The following is a 19025-nucleotide window of genomic DNA, read 5'->3' as shown; positions in this document are numbered from 1 at the left end:
AACTGTCCTCCATTCTGACCCACTGAAAATCAACCCCTCTGACCCAGCTCTGCACTTTCTCCACGTTCGCCGCCCAGTAGTAGTACAACAGGTTCGGGAGACCCAAACCCCCTGCCTGCCGTCCCCTCTGTAGCAGCACCTTTCTCACTTTGGCCACCTTCCCTCCCCATATGAACGACGTAATCCTTCCCTCAATCTCCCTGAAAAAAGACTTTGGCAGGAAAATCGGTAGGCATTGAAAAATAAACAGGAATCGCGGCAGCACATTCATTTTAACCGCCTGTACCCGACCCGCCAGTGACAGAGGAAGGCCATCCCACCTTGCCAGATCGGCTTTCACTCTCCCTACCAAACTAGTGATGTTGTACCTGCGAAGCCTCCCCCACTCCAGGGCAACCTGCACCCCCAGATACCTAAAATGAGTCCCTGCTCTACGGAATGGCAGCCCCCCCACCCCCGGCCGAGACACCACAAAGTACTCACTCGTGTCCAGGTTCAACTTGTACCCCGAGAAAGACCCAAATACCCATAGTAGCTCCAATATCCCTCCTATCGACGCACTCGGCTCCGACACATACAGCAGCAAGTCGTCGGCATATAAGGACACCCTATGCTCTAACCCCCCCTCCGCACTATTCCTTTCCATGCTCCCGAACTTCTCAATGCGATGGCCAACGGCTCAATCGCAAGTGCAAACAGCAGGGGGGACATAGGACATCCCTGTCTAGTCCCACGGTGGAGAGGGAAATATCTAGAACTGATATTATTTGTGCGGACACTCGCCTTCTGTTCCTTATATAATATCTTTACCCAGTTCACAAACCTTGGTCCAATCCCAAACCGCTCCAGCACTGCCATCAGGTACCCCCATTCTACCCGATCGAACGCCTTCTCGGCGTCCAATGCCACAACTACCTCTGTTTCCTTTCTTTCCGCCGGTGCCATAACAACGTTCAAAACCCTCTTAATGTTCAAAAACAGCTGCCTCCCTTTCACGAACCCCGTCTGATCCTCCCCTATCACCTTCGGAAGGCACTCCTCCAGCCTACCCGCCAGTACCTTCGCCAACACTTTTACGTCCACATTCAGAAGTGATATGGGCCGATACGACCCACACTCCGTCGGATCCTTATCTTTTTTTAGTAACAGGGAAATCGATGCCTGCCCCAAGATTTGCGGCAACACCCCCTTCCCTATCGCCTCCTCAAACATCCCCACCATCAGGGGTGCCAACCTATCCTTAAATTTTTTATAATATTCCACCAGAAACCCATCCGGCCCTGCCACCTTCCCCGACTGCATCCTCCCAGTCACATCCTTTATCTCCTGCTCCACTATTGCTCCTTCTAATGTAGCCCTGTCCTCCTCCCCTAGCCTCGGGTACTTCAACCCATCTAGAAATTCCTGCATCTCCCCCGAGTGGCTCTGACTTGTACAACCTCTCATAAAACTCCTCAAAAACCTTGTTAATCAGCACTGCGGCCACCACCAACTTCCTGCCCTATCCTTCACCTGAAGAATTTCCCTTGCTGCTGCCTCCCTCCGGAGCTGACCTCCATGTTCATAAACTGCACGCCCTCCTGGTGGACAGTCGGTCGAAGCTCGCCTGTAGTTCCTTCTTCTTTTCCAGCTTCGCCGGGTCCCCATCCTCCTATCTACCTCCAACATCTCATCTATTACCCTCTGCCGCTCCAACCTCTCCTCGTTATCCACCCTGGCCTTAAAAGAAATTACCTCCCCTCTCACCACCGCCTTTAGAGCCTCCCAGACGACTGCCTTCGACACCTCACCCGTACAATTGAAACCTACTTATTCCTTAATTACCTTTTCAATTTTCTCACAGAACACTTGGTTCCCCAAAAGCCCCACATCCAGTTTCCACCCCGGTCTCTGCGCTGCCCCCTTCTCCAGCACCATATCCACCCAATGTGGAGCGTGATCTGACACTGCAATTGCAGAGTATTCCGACCCCTTGAGTCCAGCCAGCAAAGCTTTCCCCACCACAAAAAAGTTGATCCGCGAGTATACCTTATGGACCGCTGAGAAAAACGAATAATCCCGTTCCCTTGGGTGCAGGAACCTCCAAGGGTCAACCCCTCCCATTTCCACTATTAGCCCAGCCAGCGCCTTCGCCCCCCCTGATGGGACCAGCGAGCGCGGCCGTGATCTGCCCAACCATGGCTCCTGCACCAAGTTCCAGTCCCCCCCCCCCACAATCAACTCATGCGTGTCCAAGTCGGGAATAGCCCCAAACACCTTCCTCGCGAATCCCACATCGTCCCAATTGGGACTGTATACACTTAACAGCGCCAATAATCTCCCCTCCAGTGCCCCTGTCACAATCACATATCTACCCCCCTGATCTGCCACCACCTTCTCCACCTGGAAGCGTACCCTTTTGCTGACCAGCACCGCTACCCCTCGAGCCCTTCCATCAAATCCGGAGTGAAGCACTTGGCTAACCCAGCCCTTTTTAAGTTTCACCTGGTCCTTCACCCTCAAGTGAGTCTCCTGCAGCATTGCTACATCGGCTTTCAAACTTTTATGATGTGCAAGCACCCTTGACCGGACCTCCTAGCCCTCTCACGTTCCACGTGATTATCCTTACTGGGGGTCTCTCGCCCCCCCCCCCCCCCCCGCCCCCACCTTTCTTATCCACCATCACCATACCACTGGGCCCTGCCCCATAAGCCTGACCCGCCCCTGTCCATTGTTAACATCAAACCCCTTCTTCCCCCAAGAACCCCCCCCTACAAAAACATCCCCCAACATCCATCCCTCCACCCCCTCTTGCTCGCCTCGTATGCCCATTGAAGCCTGCTGTCCAGGTTCCAACGTCTGCAGCCCTCCTCTCACCTCACCCCCGTTCACTAACTGACTTCAGTGAGCAAGCGCGGGTGGCTCCCCGCCCAAGACCTCGCTCCCTTCCACCCAGTCCCAGAGAAAGAAACACCAAAACAAACCCAACAATCCAACCCCTATAATTCACTAACATAACATTTAACCGTCGCAACACAGAACGCCATTAACTTGAACTCTGTAACAATGCAAAGAGAAGTAAATTTCAATACAAATCAGTAAAAAGAAAGTTGTAACATTTGAACATTTTCCAGCCGCTCAAACACAGTCCACAGTCTCTCTTCCAGTTCCGCTCTTCACGTCTATCCCAAGCCTTCTGCCCTCACGAACGCGTCAGCCGCCTCCGCTGTCTCAAAATAAAAGTCTTTGGCGTTATATGTTACTCTCAACTTCGCCGGGTACACCACACCAAATCGCACCCCCTTCGTGTACAAAGCCGCCTTCACTCGCCCAAACGCCGCTCGTCTTTTTGCCAACTCCACCGTCAAGTTCTGGTAGATCCGAACCGCAGTACCATCCCACAGCACCTCACGCTCCTGCTTCACCCAGCTTAATACTTTCTCCTTCATGCAAAACTTCTGGAAGTAGATAATTACTGCCCTTGGCGGCTCGTTCACTTTGGGCTTCGGCCTTAATGACCGATGAGCTTGGTCTAGCTCGTACTGGGTGGGGCTCTCACCCTCCCCCATCAGCTCCGTCAACTTCTTAGCGAAGTATTGCGTTGGCCTTGGGCCTTCGGGCAAGCCCACAATTCTCAAATTGTGCCACCTTGAGCAGTTTTCCAAGTCTTCCAGCTTTGCTCGGAGTCCTCTGTTAACCTCCACCACCCTCCGCAGCTCGTCCCCCATTGAGGTGATCTGGTCGCTGTGTCGTGTCACGGCCTCCTCCACCTCCTTCACCTTCTCGCCCTGCTCTCTCACCTCGGTCGATGCCTTTGCCACCTCCACCCTCATCAGGCCGATTGCCTCCTCCACCCATGACCTCAACACGACCGCCATCTCTTTCCTCAAGGCCTCCATGTGCCTCACCAAATGTTTTTCCAGCTCCACCGCCATCGGATCGGTCATCTTCTCCACCGTAAGTAGTGCGGCCCCGCCTTGCAGTTCGGCTTCCGCCATCCTGTCAACACTTTTGCTCGTCTTCTCCTTCGGCGGCGAACCCGCGTTTCCTCCTTTCTTCAACGCTGCTCTTCGAATCCTTTAGCGGCTTATTGTTTTTTATCTTCTTTCTTTTCTCCTCTCTCCCCCTTCACCCTCCTGCCCTTCATCAATCTGACATTCTTCTTTTTTGAAAAAAAAAGGGGAGAGAAAAAAAAACTTTTGCCAAACTTCCTTAAATCTTCTTTCTTTTTCCTCTGCATTCACCTGGGACCAGGCTTCAACCTTCTTTCTTCTTCCTAGGTGGGAGCCATACGACGTGGAGCACCCTCCCTACATGGTGCCCTGGCCTCGGGCCTGCTGCCTCGGCCTCCTCGTAGCTCCGCCCCCGCTACTCTGACCTCGACGCCGCTCCGGGCCTGGCGCCTCAGCCCCCCGCCGCCCGACACCTGTGCAGGGTTCTTCGCCGGTTTTTAAACCGGCCCCGCTGGCTGCTCGTGGCGGCCCCAAAGGCCGACGATAGTCTGGGTGCGTGAGGACTCGGGGATTTCCCCGAAATGGCCGCGAATCGCGGCCACCGGCGGGGAGCTCTTGTTGCTGCGGACGCCCTGCTCGCCCACGCGACCGGAAGTCTTAACCCCCCCCTTCTAACAGGAAACAGCACAAATAGGGAGAAAAAACCCACCTTGACCCAAACAACACCCCCCCCCCCCCCCCGCCCCTGGGCTGCTGCTGCTGACCTCCTCCTAATGCTCCACGAGATAGTCTAGGAACGTTTGCCCCCACCTGAGGAACCCCTGCACAGACCCTCGCAAGGCAAACTTTATCCTCTCCAGCTTGATGAACCCTGCCATGTCATTGATCCAAGCTTCCACACTGGGGGCCTTCGCATCTTTCCATAGTAGCATAATCCTCCGCCGGGCTACCAGGGACGCAAAGGCCAGAATACCGGCCTCTTTCGCCTCCTGCACTCCCGGCTCGTCTGATACCCCAAATAATGCCAATCCCCAGCTCGGCTTGACCCGGGCGTTCACCACCTTGGACATCGTCCTCGCAAAACCCCTCCAAAACCCATCCAGTGCTGGGCACGACCAGAACATATGGACGTGATTTGCCGGGCTCCCCGAGCACCTCCCACATCTGTCCTCCACTCCAAAGAACCTACTCAACCTTGCCCCTTTCATATGCGCTCTGTGAGTAACCTTGAACTGTATTAGGCTGATGCTGGCGCAAGAGGAGGAAGAATTAACCCTACTCAGGGCATCAGCCCACAAACCCTCATCTATCTCCTCCCCAAGCTCCTCCTCCCACTTGCCCTTTAACTCCTCCACCGAGGCCGCCTCCTCTTCCTGCAGCTCTGATAAATCGCTGAAACCTTGCCTTCTCCAACCCATCACCCTGACCTGAATCCCACGTGCCGGAAGCAGTGGGAATTCCCTCACCTACCGCCTCACAAATACCCTTACTTGCATGTACCTGAAAGCGTTTCCCGGGGGTAGCCCAAACTTCTCCAACGCCCCCAGGCTCGCAAACGTCCCATCGATGAACAGGTCCCCCATTCTTCTAATCCCCGCCCGATGCCAGCTCCGAAACCCCCCATCCATCCTTCCCGGGACGAACCGATGGTTCTCCCGAATCGGGGACCAAACCGAGGCCCCCACCTCGCCCCGTGTCGCCTCCACTGCCCCCAGATCTTCAGCGTCGCCGCCACCACCGGACTCGTGGTGTACCTTGTCAGTGAGAGCAGCAGCGGTGCCGTCACCAGCGCCCTCGGGCACGTGCCCACACAGGACGCCATCTCTAGCCTCTCCCACGCCGCCCCCTCTCCCTCCATTACCCACTTACGGATCATCGCCACATTGGCTGCCCAATAATAGCTGCACAGATTCGGCAGCGCCAGCCCCCCCCTGTCCCTGCTACGCTCCAGAAACACCCTCTTCACCCTCGGGGTCCTATTCGCCCACACAAATCCCATGATGCTCCTGCTTACTCGTTTGAAAAAGGCCTTGGGGATCAAAATGGGAAGGCATTGGAACACAAAGAGAAACCTCGGAAGGACCGTCATTTTTACTGACTGCACCCTACCCGCTAGTGAGAGTTGCAGCATATCCCATCTTTTAAAATCCTCCTCCATCTGCTCCACCAACCGCGTCAAGTTGAGTTTGTGCAGGGCCCCCCAACTCCTAGCTACTTGGATCCCCAGGTACCGAAGGCTCCTTTCCGCCCTCTTCAGCGGTAACTCGTCTATCCCCCTTCCGTGGTCCCCTGAGTGTACCACAAAGAGCTCACTCTTCCCTACGTTGAGTTTATACCCCGAAAAGTCCCCAAACTCCCTAAGGATCCGCATGACCTCCGCCATCCCCTCCACTGGATCCGCAATATACAACAACAGGTCATCGGCATACAACGACACCCGGTGTTCCTCTTCTCCCCCCCCATTTCCTGGACTCCCTCAGTGCCATGGCCAGCGGCTCAATTGCCAGTGCAAACAACAAGGGGCACCCCTGTCTCGTCCCCCGGTACAGCCGAAAGTACTCCGACCTCCACCGGTCCGGAGTCACACTCGCCACCGGGGCTCTATATAGCAGCCTGACCCAACTGCTGAACCCAAACCACCGCAACACTTCCCTAAGATACTCCCACTCCACCCGATCAAAGGTCTTCTCTGCGTCCATAGCTGCCACTACCTCCGCTTCCCCCTCCACCGAGGGCATCATAATCACATTGAGGAGCCTCCGCACATTAGCTGCCTACCCTTCACAAATCCCGTCTGGTCCTCATGAATCATCCCCGGGACACAGTCCTCAATTCTCGTAGCCAGCACCTTCGCCAGCAACTTAGCACCAACATTGAGGAGCGAGATTGGTCTATACGACCCACATTGCAATGGATCCTTGTCCCGCTTCAAGATCAAAGAAATCAGCGCCCTGGACATTGTCGGGGGCAAGGTCCCCCCCTCCCTCGCCTTATTAAAAGTCCTCACTAACAACGGGCCCAGCAGGTCCACGTACTTACTGTAGAATTCAACCGGGAACCCATCCGGCCCGCGGCCTTCCCCGCCTGCATGCTCCCCAATCCTTTAACCAGCTCCTCCAGCCCAATCGGTGCCCCCAAACCAGCCACCTCCCCCTCCTCCACCCTCGGGAACCTCAGCTGATCTAGGAATCGTCGCATCCCCTCCTCCCCCGCTGGGGGCTCAGACCTGTACAGACCCCCATAGAAGTCCCTCAATACCTCGTTTATTCTCACCGCACTCCGCACTGTATTCCCCCCTCTATCCTTAACTCCACCAATCTCCCTCGCTGCCTCCCTCTTACGAAGCTGATGTGCCAGCATCCGACCACATTCTCCCCATACTCCTACGTCGCCCCCTACTCTTATCTCCACTGTCCCTCTGCTTTCCCTGTGGTCAACAGGTCGAATTCCGTCTGGAGGTTCCGTCGCTCCCTAATTAGCCCCTCCTTGGGGGCCTCCTGTCCACCCTTAAAATCATCTCTCCTGTCCACCCTTAAAATCTCCCCCACCAACCTCTCCCTCTCCCTCCCTCTCTTCTCCCTGTGGGCCCTAATGGAGATTAGCTCCCCCTGAGCAGCGCCTTCAACGCCTCCCAGACTACCCCCACCTGCACCTCCCCGTTGTCGTTGGCCTCCAAATATCTTTCAATACACCCCTGCACCCGCCCGCACACCCCCTCATCCGCCAACAGTCCCACATCCAGGCGCCACAGCGGGCGCTGGTCCCTCTCCTCCCCCCAACTCCAGCTCCACCCAATGCGGGGCGTGGTCCGAGATGGCTATAGCCGAATATTCCGTTCCCTCCACCTTAGGGATTCGCGCCCTACTCAAAATGAAAAAATCTATCCGGGAGTAGGCTCTATGGACATGGGAAAAGAAGGAAAATTCCCTGGCCAGCGGCCTGGCAAACCTCCATGGATCCACTCCCCCCATCTGGTCCATAAACCCCCTGAGCACCTTGGCCGCAGCCGGCCTCTTACCCGTCCTGGACCTAGACCGGCCCAGTGCTGGGTCCAGCACCGTGTTGAAGTCTCTTTCTCTTCTCTCTCTCTCTCTCTCTCCCCAATTCGGGGCATATACGGTCACCAGTACACCCGCACCCCCTGCAACCCACCACTCACCATCACATATCGACCTCCATTATCCACTACAGTATTCAGTGCCTCGAACGACACCCGCTTCCCCACCACTATTGCAACCCCTCTGTTCTTCGCATCCAGCCCTGAATGAAAGACCTGCCCTACCCATCCCTTTCTCAGCCTAACCTGATCTGCCACCTTCAGATGTGTCTCCTGGGGCATAACCATGCCTGCCTTCAGTCCCTTTAAGTGCACGAACACCCGGGCCCTCTTGACCGGCCCGTTCAGGCCCCTCACATTCCAAGTTATCAGCTGGATCAGGGGGCTACTCGCCCCCTCCCCCCTGCCGACTAGCCATCTCCTATTCTAGGCCAGCCACGTGCCCGCGCCTCCTGCACCCTCCAGTCCCCCAAGTGGCGGACTCCCACCCCGACTACGTCTCCTACTTCCAGCTCCCCTTTGGCCAATGCAGCAGCAACCCAGTCGCCCCCCTACCCACCCCCCCGCTAGATCCTCATCGAGCCATTTTGCTCCCCCCATGACACTCCCGTAAGTTAGCTGACTCCTGCTGAACCCAGCCTCTCCCGTCCTTCCATCGACCCCCCAGTGTGCGGATCCCCCCAGTGTGCGAATCCCCCCACCCCTTGGCAGTCAGTGTGCACCGCTGTCCAGCACCGCCCTCTACCCCCCCCCCGACCCCGCCCCCATCCTTGCCTAACGCAGGGAAAAGCCCGCGCTTTCCTGAGCCCCCCCCCCCCCCCCCCCCCGCTCTGGAGCAGCTCCTTTTTGCAGCCTTACCCCAACTCCCCATCCCCGGGCCTCCACCCCCCCCTCTTCCTCCGTGTGGCCCTGCCCCTCCAACACCGACGCCCACACTCTCCCACAGCCCCCACATCAAATCCATTCACCCATCCCCACCCAGAACTCAAACAAACAGAACATTCCCCAAACACATTAAACATTCCTCCCCAAACGACAAACCCTCAATTTGAGTCCAACTTTTCAGTCTGTATAAAGTTCCAAGCCTCATCAGGCGTTTCAAAATAGTGGTGCCGATCTTGGAACGTGACCCACAATCGCACTGGCTGCAGCATCCCGAACTGCACCCCCTTCCGATGGAGCACCGCCTTAGCCCGGTTGAAACCAGCCCTCTTCTTAGCCACCTCCGCACTCCAGTCCTGGTAAATCCGGATCTCCGTGTTCTCCCACCTGCTGCTCCGCTCTTCTTTGGCCCATCTCAGGACACACTCTCTGTCCACAAAGCGGTGGAACCGCACCACTACAGCCCTTGGCGGCTCGTTGGCTTTGCCAGGACCCGATGAGCCCCATCCAGCTCCAGAGGTCTTGGGAAAGCTCCCGTGCCCATCAGCGAATTGAGCATTGTGCTCATATATGCCCAGGCAACGGGCCCTCCACTCCTTCAGGGAGACCCAGAATCCGAAGATTCTTCCTCCTCGACCTGTTCTCCAGGTCCTCAAATTTTTCCGCCCACCTCTTGTGCAGCGCCTCATGCGCCTCCACCTTCACCGCCAGGCCCAAAATCTCGTCCTCGTTCTCCGAGGCTTTTTACCACACCTCTCGGATCGCCGCCCCTTGGGCCTTCTGGGTCTCCTCAAGCTTCTCAATCGCTGCCTTCATTGGCGCCAGCATTTCTGTCCTCAGCTCTTCAAAGCAGCGTTTAGAACATAGAACATTACAGCGCAGTACAGGCCCTTCGGCCCTCGATGTTGTGCCGACCTGTGAAACCACTCTAAAGCACATCTACACTATTCCCTTATCATCCATATGTCTATCCAATGACCATTTGAATGCCCTTAGTGTTGGCGAGTCCACTACTGTTGCAGGCAGGGCATTCCACGCCCTTACTACTCTGTGAGTAAAGAACCTACCTCTGACATCTGTCCTATATCTATCTCCTCTCAATTTAAAGCTATGTCCCCTCGTGCTAGACATCACCATCCGAGGAAAAAGGCTCTCACTGTCCACCCTATCCAATCCTCTGATCATCTTGTATGCCTCAATTAAGTCACCTCTTAACCTTCTCTCTAACGAAAACAGCCTCAAGTCCCTCAGCCTTTCCTCATAAGATCTTCCCTCCATACCAGGCAACATTCTGGTAAATCTCCTCTGCACCCTTTCCAATGCTTCCACATCCTTCCTATAATGCGGCGACCAGAATTGCACGCAATACTCCAAATGCGGCTGCACCAGAGTTTTGTACAGCTGGGAACATGACCTCATGGCTCCGAAACTCAATCCCTCTGCCAATAAAAGCTAACACACCATACACCTTCTTAACGACCCTCTCAACCTGGGTGGCAACTTTCAGGGATCTATGTATATGGACACCGAGATCTCTCTGCTCATCCACACTGCCAAGAATCTTACCATTAGCCCAGTACTCTGTCTTCCTGTTATTCCTTCCAAAATGAATCACCTCACACTTTTCTGCATTAAACTCCATTTGCCACCTCTCAGCCCAGCGCTGCAGCTTATCTATGTCCCTCTGTAACTTCTCACATCCTTCTGCACTGTCCACAACTCCACCGACTTTAGTGTCATCTGCAAATGTACTCACCCATCCTTCTACACCCTCCTCCAGGTCATTTATAAAAAACATCAGTGGCCCCAAAACAGATCCTTGTGGTACACCACTAGTAACTGGACTCCAGTCTGAACATTTCCCACCAACCACCACCCTTTGTCTTCTTCCAGCTAGCCAATTTCTTATCCAATCTGCTAAATCACCCTGAATCCCATGCCTCCGTATTTTCTGCAGTAGCCCACCGTGGGAAACCTTATCAAACGCTTCACTGAAATCCATATACACCACATCAACTGCTTTACCCTCATCCACTTGTTTGGTCACCTTCTCAAAGAACTCTAAGGTTTGTGAGGCACGACCTACCCTTCACAAAACCGTCCTTTCCAGATGATTATACATCCTATCTTTTATAAACCTTTCCAAGACTTTGTCCACAACAGAAGTAAGGCTCACTGGTCTATAGTTACCGGGGTTGTCTCTGCTCCCCTTCTTGAACAAGGGGACAACATTTGCTATCCTCCAGTCTTCTGGCACTATTCCTGTAGACAAAGATGACTTAAAGGACAAAGCCAAAGGCTCAGCAATCTCCTCCCTAGCTTCCCAGAGAATCCTAGGATAAATCCCATCCGGCCCAGGGGACTTATCTATTTTCACACTTTACAGAATTGCTAACACCTCCTCCTTATGAACCTCAAGCCCTTCTCGTCTAGTAGCCTGAATCTCAGTATTCTCCTCGACAACATTATCTTTTTCCTGTGTGAATATTGACGAAAAATATTCATTTAGCACCTCTCATATCTCCTCGGACTCCACGCACAACTTCACGCTACTGTCCTTGACTGGCCCTACTCTTACCCTAATCATTCTTTTATTCCTGACACATCTATAGAAAGCTTTAGGGTTATCCTTGATCCTACCTGCCAGAGACTTCTCATGTCTCCTCCTGGCTCTTCTTAGCTCTCTCTTAAGAAACACCTGCTTCTGTGACCACTGTGCCCACGCTGCTTGGTCTCCACCCGCCGCCATCTTGCTTTTCCTCTCTCGCACTTTTCGCTGCACCAGGATCACTTTTTTTAACCGCTCCACTCCTGGTCCAATCCATATAATGTTGGGGGGACCTTGCTGTCACCTTCCCACACTAGAAGCCGTCGAACAATTGCCGTTGGGGCCCCTCTGAAGAGCCCTAAAGTCCGTTCCCGGCGGGAGCTGCCGAACGTGCGACCTACCTAGGCATAGCCGCAACCAGAAGTCCTGGCCTTGCATTTTTAAGCAGTTTGCTCTGTCTCCGTTCAAATTGCAGAAGTTCCAGTCAGATGAAAGGCTGAAAAACAATATTTTCAAAAAATAAAGGAATGTAGCTCTGAACAATATATTTCCCTAATGACGTCCAGAGTCCAAACTCAATGAATAGATTTGATCTTGATATCCAGAAGGAATAGCAACTTGACAATGACATGCAATGCACAGGAACTGCTAGATCTGATTGGTGTGCTGATACGAGTTGTGATATCTACTTGTGTAACTAAATGTTTTGCAATTTAAGATTCAACTTCCAAATTTTCTTCCCCTCTGAAGATATTGAACCTTGTATGTTTTTCCTTTTCTCTGGGAGCCTTGATCATCTTTACATCCAAATGAAGCAAACTAATCTATCATGGGAGGATCAAAGCTGAGCCTAATCTCCTTGCCCTCCATCCAGCCATACATATTTCAACTGACCACATGGATTAGTGGTCAGGCATATCAACCCTTGCTGAATTATTATATTCTCCTCTCTTTCCTCCTGACCCCTACACGCACATACACTCATACGCTCCTTCATGTTCAATGTACAAGTACTATGCGAAGCGCAAATGTTATTAAATGAAATGTGCTTTAATGCCTTTTTTGTACATTTCCTCCCCAATTTATAGCAAACCTCTTGTGGACAACAGACCTGTCCCCCAGCATAAAGGAGATGATATTCCACCTATTGGCTGAACTACTGCGCAAAGTCCATCAGCTAGAACAAAAGAAGAATCCTGCTGGCCTATCTTCATCCATTGCCATCCAGTTAAACACATGCCTGGCTGTTCTGATGGCGATACAAGCTGAACTCCGAAAACTGTACGATGAAGAAACACAAAACTGGATGACTGGAAATAGCTCTGGTATTGGAATTGGAGTGACTGACCAGGGTCGCTTCTCCACCTACTTCCATGCTTTGATGGAGATTTGCCTTGCAGTTGCAGAGGTAACACTGCCCATCAATATGAGCACAGTGGTCAATGTGATGACTTCCACAAGCGCACCAAGCCTCAGCGATTCCTCTTCCTCATCTTCCTCTTCACCAGGTCAGACACCACAGAGCCCAAGCTTACTCTCCAAGCGGAAAAAAGTCAAAATGAAACGGGAGAAGACATCAGCAACAGGGAAACGGCTCACCTCACGAGGCAGTGAGAGCGACACATCAATACTGAATATTGGGGGAAGTAAACCAGAGGACATGCTGTGGTTCCATAGGGCCTTGACATTACTCATGATCCTACGTCACCTGACCAACAAAGACCCCCAGGGTTTAGGGGTGACAAATGATGCCATCTCAGATGCTTGCCAGGCTTTAGTCGGCTCCACCTCCCACAGCAGGTTGCTGGTGATTTCAGGAATACCAACACACCTTGAAGAATGTGTTGTCCGAAGTGCCATTCGCAGGGCGTGCAGTGCACATGGTGGAGTCTTTAAAGATGAGATTTACATCCCACTACAGGATGATGACCCCAAGAGGCTAAAAGTGAAAGCAGATAGCAAGTTGGAACTGGCTAAGTCAACAACAGTCAACAGCATGGACAGTATGGATGTAAGCAGTGGCAGCAGTGTGACACCAGCTCTGAGTATGAGCGCTTCTGCCTCTACCAGCCAGACCTCAATTTGCAGCTCTCAGTGCGTTTCTCGGACAACAAGTGACCTTTCAGTGGACCAGTTTCAAGCAAGCCATGAGGTTGCTGCACCACAAGGAATGATTGATCCTCACACTGTATCTAGTCAGGAGAGCCTGGACCTATCCCTATGCAGCACAGGGAGCTTGGGTAGTCTTGGTAGTCTCGGAGAACCCATGGACAGCGCAGACTCTGCTTCTATCTCTGATGTAGGATCCATGTACACAGTCACATCACTGGACAACAATCCACTTGTGACGCGACCCATCAAAGGTTACGCCATTGTTGAGGTAAGGCTAGAATTTGACAACCAGGCTTTGGTCTATGGCTTTCAAAAGTGTGAAGGAGGATGTGGGATTATAATTTAAAGCCTGGTATTAATTCTCTCAATTCTGCTTTAGAATTCATGTTATTCCCTTGTTGGGCCTTGTTGTGAAACATTCAAGTTCTTTTGCATCACAATTGCCGTTAGCAGTTGTCGGTATAATTTCAGTTTTAAATCTCTGTTTCAAATCCAGCCATCCAGACCGTCTAAAGTAACAAGTTTGTAATTATTTGTTCTGTTACTTTATTGGATTGAATTAGGTAGCTTTACATATCCATATCTTGAAAGTAGCAAAACCGAAGATGAACCTGGTCTATGTTTACAGAGCCGGAATCTGGAAAAAGGAATTATTTGGGCCAGCAACATTGTTAGGATTGCTAATCATTAATGGTTAACATTATTACAGAATAAAGAAACAAACACCTGACAAATAGCTGATGTTATGTATTAATTTTTTTTGCAATTCAAAATAATTGGTTTACCAAAACCTGAAAATAAAAAATTTCCAATTGCTCGAGATGCTAAAACTCTGAAATAAAAATAGGAAATACTGTGAATACTCAACAGCCCTTGAGTTCTGTGGAGAAAAAAACAGAGTTAATGTTTCAAATCTGTCCAAGTTCTGGTGTGAAATCACAGATCTGAACATTTGGGAAGGAGTCGGTCAGTCTTTGGAATCCTGATGTCAGGACAAAATGGTGGTCTCTTCGGCCACCTTCAGGCTCACCATCCAATTCAGTGTCTTGGCAGGATGTGGATGTTGCCGGTCCGATCAGAGGCCTGACATCTCTGAAACCTCAACATCCGCATCAGTAGCGTTGGGTGTTGTTGAGGCAGGTCATGGTGGGAGCGGATGCCTGAGGTTCCCGTGGAGAAGTAGGTAAAACAAAATATCAAATTAGAGTGGTATAGCAGATAGGCCTCTCCAGATAGCCATTTGACCAGTGAGGGCAACTTACTCTGCCCCCCCACCCACTCTTTGGTGCTTGGAGCTTCCAGCTTGATGCCCTCCTCCCCCACCCCACTCAGCAGCAACCCATCCCACTGATGGCAAGCATCTCCTAGTTGGCAGGATTGCATCTTGACATAGTCCCCAGCCATTTTCCCAAATTCCCAAGGATATAGTTCAAAAAAATCTTTTTGGGGTCTGAAATTTTCTTTTCACTTGTAGGTGAGGGCTAGGGCAAAGATTGAAAAGATCCGTGCAAGTCTATTCAACAGCAGTGATTTGATTGGATTGTCCAGTCTGGATGGAGAAGACGAATTAATGGAGATGTCGACGGAGGAGATTCTGACCGTCTCTTCCGTAAACCAGAGCTTGTTTGACACCCAAGGCAGTTCAGCATTGGAAGACTATTTCACTGATAAGCTAATAAAAGGTGAGCAAAAGGGCCAGTTTACTGGGATTCATAAATTAAAGCTTCCCATTTAACAAACCTGATCAGAAATCTTCTATGTTTCTGTGCTAAACTGACACAAATTGGATTTCTGATGTTTCATGTGTGTAGTTCCCAATCTGGGCTACATTGTTCTGCTGCAAGGCCAGTGGAAGTGGAGCTCCTTAATGGTAAACAGACTGTCCCCTATTTCATTCCTCTCTGGGAGGAAGGAAAAAATATTCGGTAATTACTTACTCCACATCACTATCCCACGTTTCCCAGCAATAACACAATATTGATAAGTTGAAAACTGGTAATTCATGAATTAGCCATTATTTATAATGTGGGCTTGAAGAAAGCCAAGATATATTACTTCCTTGATTGTAATATTTTTTTAAATCCAGATAAAACAGGAATGTTGGAAATGCACATTAGGTCATTCAACACCTAAAAATGCTGGTCTAGCCAGCATGGCCACATCCATGCATGTGTGTCATGTGGACCAAAATGGTTTGCACCTGCCATGCTTGAAGCCACCTTTAAGAGATGGAGACAGGATTGGGGGGGGAGGAGGACACTGACGGTCAGAGCCTTTCACACTGAAGTCAGACCAGCAACCCTAGAGGAACTGGAGCTACCTAACAGAAAAAAACTCCGACATCTACAGGTCAAGAACTTTCTCCGCAAGGAGACGACAGCTTACCCACGAACACCGAGAAACACATTGTCTGAGGAATTATTTGGCGCAGACAGTCTGGGGAGGGCAAACTGCGGAAACCTTAACGGATGACTGTTCGAAAGGACATGCTCCCCACTGGACGAAACACGGGAAAAACGGGAGGAAGAGCTAGGAACGGAATTAGGGTGGGAACTCGGGAGCGAAGCACTGGACAGGGCCAACTCCACCACCTCGTGCAAGACTAAACCTCATGCAGCTGAAAATGGTGCATAGAACGCACCTGACAAGAACCGGAATGAACAGGTTTGTACCGGAGGTGGAGGACAAATGTGAAAGGTGCCAGGGAGGCCCGGCCAACCAGGCCCACATGTTCTGGGCATGCTCCAGACTTGGGTTTTGGACAACCTTCTTCGAGGCAATGTCCAAAGTTGTGGGGGTGAGGGTGGAGCCGTGCCCAAGAGTGGCAGTCTTCGGGGTATCAGACCAGCCAGAACTATTCATGGTGCAGAGGGCCGACGCCCTTGCCTTTGCTTCTCCAAACGCCCGCCAGAGAATCCTGCTCGGCTGGCGATCAGCCCCACCCACAGCTGCAGACTAGCTGGCAGACCTGTCAGAATTTCTCCACCTGAAGAAGATCAAATTCACTATCTGAGAGTCAGAGGATGGCTTCCACAAAGCGTGGAGGCCATTCATCAACTTGTTACAGGACTTGTTCAAGGCCAATAGAGCAAGGGGAGGGGGATGGGGCGTACAGGAGCAAACAACACTGCAGGGAACAGACAGGGAGGGGATAGGGAGGCCAGAGAGAGAAAAACGGCCGGTACAGAAAATTAGGGGGCCTAGAACAAGGGCAAAAGAAACAAAATACCGAAAATAGGACTGGTGGGGGGCGGAGAAAGAGGAGAAGGGTGGGGGAAGCCATTCGATAAAAAGGGGGAAAGGAAAAACGCCACACACATGTAAATAGAGGATAGCTGCCCAATGTATAACAAGCAATCCAGGAAGGGGGGGTGGGGGGGGAGGAGGAGGATGGATCGACATAGAGGGAAATGACTTGTATATTGCAACCAACACATATCCCTGCTGAATGTAGTGTATAAAATGTTAAACTTCAATAAAAACATTTTTTTTGAATAAACAAATATTTGGGTGATGGTCCTACCATTAAAGAGTCCACTCACTATGTTTTGTCCATATAGCAAAGTACTAAGTTCCAAAAGTTCTCTGTATGAAGCACTTTGAAACACTAAAAGGTGAACATATTATTCACAGTAACTTCATTGCAGTGTTAATGTAAGCCTACTTGTGACAAGAATAAAGATTATTATTATTTCATTTAGTGCAGATACAAGTCAAATGTGTGTCTGCAATAAATAAAATAATAATCTGCACTGGAGGTTATAGGGTAGAGTTATATGGTCCCTCGCCAGCGTGTTTGCAGGCAGAAGAACCTGTCAAATTATCTCAATAGCATTTCCACTGCTCTCCCACCTGCTCCTAACCTTTCCTAAGTTGTGCAGAGTTAGCCTCTTGCCCAGTTGAGGCCCTTATCTGGCCAAGTTAAGGCCACTTGAGGGTCACTTCCTGCCGGGCTTCGATTTTTCAGCCAGTGGGAGATGTTCAGGGACAGGTGGAGCCTGCAGGTCAACCTGCTCAGGCTTGGCAAGCAGGATTGGAACCCCTCTCACTGCCCCCCTTTCCACATTGCCCCCCTCCTCGTCCAAAGTATTCTCTCCTCATTTGGCCTTACCATCAGAATCCCTGGGCCTCCCCTTTTGTCTAAGCCATGAGACCACCACGCTTACCTCCATCCTAGCTGCGAGACTTAATATCTGGACACTACTTGCAATCCCAGCAGTGGCCACCAGTCAATTAATGCTCGGAGGGTTAAATAGCTGTGAGGCAGCCGACATTAGCAGGAGATGTGTTTCCTGCCAACGTTTTAGATGTCAGTGCAGGAAGCACCCCCCATCTGTAAAACTCTATCCATACTGTTCTCTCGTTGGAACAGGTGAATGTATGATGGAGTAGCTTTAAAATACACATCCTGTCCTCTACTGGAGACTGTTGGTGATTGCAGTGCAATCAGGCTCTGTGGTTGTGATGTGTGATATGCTCTCAGACACACAAACAGTGGCAATGGAATATAATTTTTCACTTTTTAGGCATGTAGTTCAAGTAATGAGGGGCATTAGTTTTGTGAACCGTGTTTTACCCTGAGTTTGGGGTCTAAATGGGATTTCTTTAGGGTTTGCCTGTTAACCCTGAGAATGCCACCATTAATTGTTCATCTTTCAAAAAACATTCTTGAGGACTTCCGGTCGCGGCTATGCCGAGGTAGGTCGCACGTTCGGCAGCTCCCGCCGGGAACGGACTTTTAGGCTCTTCAGAGGGGCCCCAATGGCAATTGTTCGACGGCTCCCAGTGTGGGAAGGTAACAGCAAGGTTGCCCCGGCACTGTATGGATTGGACCAGGAGTGGAGCGGTTAAAAAAGTGATCCTGGTGCAGCATAAGGTGCGAGGGAGGAAAAGCAAGATGGCGGCGGGTGGAGACCAAGCAGCGTGGTCGCAGGAGCAGCAAGAGTTCCTTAAACGCTGCTTTGCGGAGCTGAAGACAGAAATGCTGGCGCCAATGAAGGCGGCGATTGAGAAGCTTGTGGAGACCCAGAAGGCCCAAGGGGCAGCAATCCGGGAGGTGCGGCAAAAAGCCTCGGAGAGCGAGGACGAGATCTTGGGCCTGGCAGTGGAGGCGCATGAGGCGCTGCACAAGAGGTGGCAGGAAAAATTTGAGGACCTGGAGAATAGGTCGAGGAGGAAGAATATTCGGATTCTGGGTCTCCCTGAAGGAGTGGAGAGGCCCGATGCCGGGGCATATATGAGCACGATGCTCAATTCGTTGATGGGCGCGGGAGCTTTCCCGAGGCCGCTGGAGCTGGGTGGGGTTCATCGGGTCCTGGCAAGGAGACCCAAAGCCAACGAGCCGCCAAGGGCTGTAGTGGTGAGGTTCCACCGCTTTATGGACAGAGAGGCCTTCCCCGCCTGTATGATCCCCAATCCTTTAACCAGCTCCTCCAGCCCAATCGGTGCCCCCAAACTAGCCACCTGCTCCTCCTCCACCCTCTGAAACCTCAGC

The 19025-nt window shown here is 51.7% G+C and overlaps 1 protein-coding gene across 1 annotated transcript in view; it reads left to right on the top strand.

Annotated features, from left to right (window-relative positions):
- LOC140397295 (probable E3 ubiquitin-protein ligase HECTD4) overlaps positions 1–19025 on the top strand; it is a 561188-nt gene that overhangs the window by 480327 nt on the left and 61836 nt on the right. Inside the window, 2 exon segments of the mRNA XM_072486148.1 lie at positions 12508–13799; positions 15006–15213. Coding sequence (XP_072342249.1) covers positions 12508–13799; positions 15006–15213 — 1500 coding nt within the window.

Source organism: Scyliorhinus torazame, chromosome 1 (genome assembly GCF_047496885.1).
Source record: "Scyliorhinus torazame isolate Kashiwa2021f chromosome 1, sScyTor2.1, whole genome shotgun sequence".
In the NCBI taxonomy this organism is placed as follows: Eukaryota; Metazoa; Chordata; class Chondrichthyes; order Carcharhiniformes; family Scyliorhinidae; genus Scyliorhinus; species Scyliorhinus torazame.
Note: the sequence above shows the minus strand (reverse complement) of the source record. Positions and strands in the feature narration are given on the sequence as shown.